At 42.0% G+C, this 2,041-nt stretch overlaps 1 protein-coding gene across 1 annotated transcript in view; it reads left to right on the top strand.

Moving 5' to 3' along the window:
- LOC107090504 (plexin-B2-like) overlaps positions 1-2,041 on the top strand; it is a 223,629-nt gene that overhangs the window by 204,588 nt on the left and 17,000 nt on the right. The window contains exons 28-30 of the mRNA XM_015383917.1: positions 346-575; positions 682-863; positions 1,288-1,354. Coding sequence (XP_015239403.1) covers positions 346-575; positions 682-863; positions 1,288-1,354 — 479 coding nt within the window. The remainder of the gene's footprint in view (positions 1-345; positions 576-681; positions 864-1,287; positions 1,355-2,041) is intronic.

Raw genomic sequence — 2,041 nt, forward strand, 5'->3', positions numbered from 1 at the left:
CAGGCCAAGCTCCAACATCTAGAAACAAAGGTGTTGATTTCTCTCCAGGATGGAGTCACAGCCAAACAGGAACAGACCAGATGAAGCGAGATTGAACTAACAATTTCTGCAGTGTGATAGAATGAAGCAGAATGATGAAAAAGGGGTCCCTATGTCCTCCAGCGGTCTAAGCCTATAGCAGCAGAACTATAGAGATAGCTCAGGATAACCTGAGCCACTCTAACTAGAAGCTTTATCAAAAAGGAAAGTTTTAAGCCTAACCTTAAAACTCATGTTTGCAAAACTAAGCTATTTTTATTTTATTTTATTTTATTTATTAAGTGTTTTATTTCTCCTTTCTTCCAGATCTGATGATTGAAATGGAGGATCACACCAGTGACCTGAGCGAAGGTCGTATCCCCTTCCTGGACTATAAAACCTACACAGACAGAAACTTCTTCCTGCCGTCCAAAGAAAACGCCAACGACCCTATGATCACCGGAAAAATACAAATCCCAGAAGCTCGTAGGGCGACCGTGACGCAGGCGCTCAACCAGTTCTCCAACCTGCTGAACAGCAAAACTTTTCTCATCAACGTGAGTTTGAAACTTCTGACGACTCTCTGCTTCCCTGCAGCTGATTCTATTAACGGCTCCACACCTAGATCTATGTGATTCTATCTTTAATCTAATTCCTATGCAGTTTATTCACACATTGGAGAGCCGTCCGGACTTTAACGCCCGCTCTCGGGGAAACTTTGCCTCCCTTCTGACGGTGGCGCTGCATGGTAAGCTGGAGTATTACACAGACATCATGAGGACGCTGCTGCTGGAGCTGATGGACGAACACGTTCAGAATAAAAACCCCAAACTGATGCTCAGGAGGTGAGAACGTTTCACAGACGTGTCCATGTTTCCCTTCTGTTTATGCCTGCAGCCGTTCCTTAAATATTTCATGAGCACCTTTTTCGACTTTAGGGCTTTATTTTTCTTTTACATTTTGATTCCATATAAAATCTTTAAAAATAAGTCTGAGCTGTTTTGTGTGGCCTTGTAAATTGATAATTGTGACTGCAGAAGGAGTTTGTGTTCCGTCGTCCTGGCTCAGGCAATAGAGAGGTAATCAGCAGCGCGGCTTGTTCGGCAGCTGCCTCGCCTCCCGCTGTGAACCCTGACAGCACTGTGATTGTACAGACTGTGTCTGGGAATGCCAAAACCCTTTTTATAAGTTTGAAGTGATAGAAAAATGATTTCTCCCGGCGTTCTCGTGGATCTCATCTTTTTTTTATTGTCTCCTGTGTGCATGCAGGTCAGAGACGGTGGTGGAGAGGATGCTTTGTAACTGGATGTCCATCTGCTTGTACCAGTTCCTCAGGGTAACACAGATTCACTCACTGCTTCTGTTCTTTGATCTCTCCTCCTTCTGCTTTCATTCAATTCTTTCCTATAACAACCTTTCTTAGGTGTTGAACATTTCGCAGTAGATTGTGTCACGATTTCTGATCCAGCCTTTTATCGTCCCTTTCAGTAAAACTTTTCTCTTTGATGCTGCCATTGGCTGATTCTTCATTTGTGTAATGAGTTTTTACAACATGTACCAAGAAATTGTCCAAAGTGTAAAAATTGAGGAAATAAGTAGGACTGAAACGATTAATCGATTATTTAAATAATCATCAGCTAATTTAGTAATAGATTAATCGTTAACTAGTTTATGGAGACTGTTGATGATGCCTTAAGCCAACAGAGCGACCCACTTAGAGCAGGAATTATATCAACATTGTAAAAAAATAAACATTTAGCTTTTCAGTTGGTGAAGATTCTCAGTCATCCAGGTGAAAAAAAAACAATCCACTGGACTTTGTTTCCAAGTTTGAAGACGTTTCTCTTCCATCCAGGAAGATTTTTCAATTCAAAATGTCAGAAATAGCGTTTAGTTCCAGGTTTTATCCGGCAGCCCAACAAAGCCTGGTTTTAGTTTAGAAAACATGCCCCTTTACAGGGGAACAGAAGACCTCCCCTATTCAACCAGGCCAACAACTCCCTCTAACGACCCCCCTTTCAGA

Source organism: Cyprinodon variegatus, unplaced genomic scaffold (genome assembly GCF_000732505.1).
Source record: "Cyprinodon variegatus isolate N-32 unplaced genomic scaffold, C_variegatus-1.0 Scaffold298, whole genome shotgun sequence".
NCBI classification, from domain to species: Eukaryota; Metazoa; Chordata; class Actinopteri; order Cyprinodontiformes; family Cyprinodontidae; genus Cyprinodon; species Cyprinodon variegatus.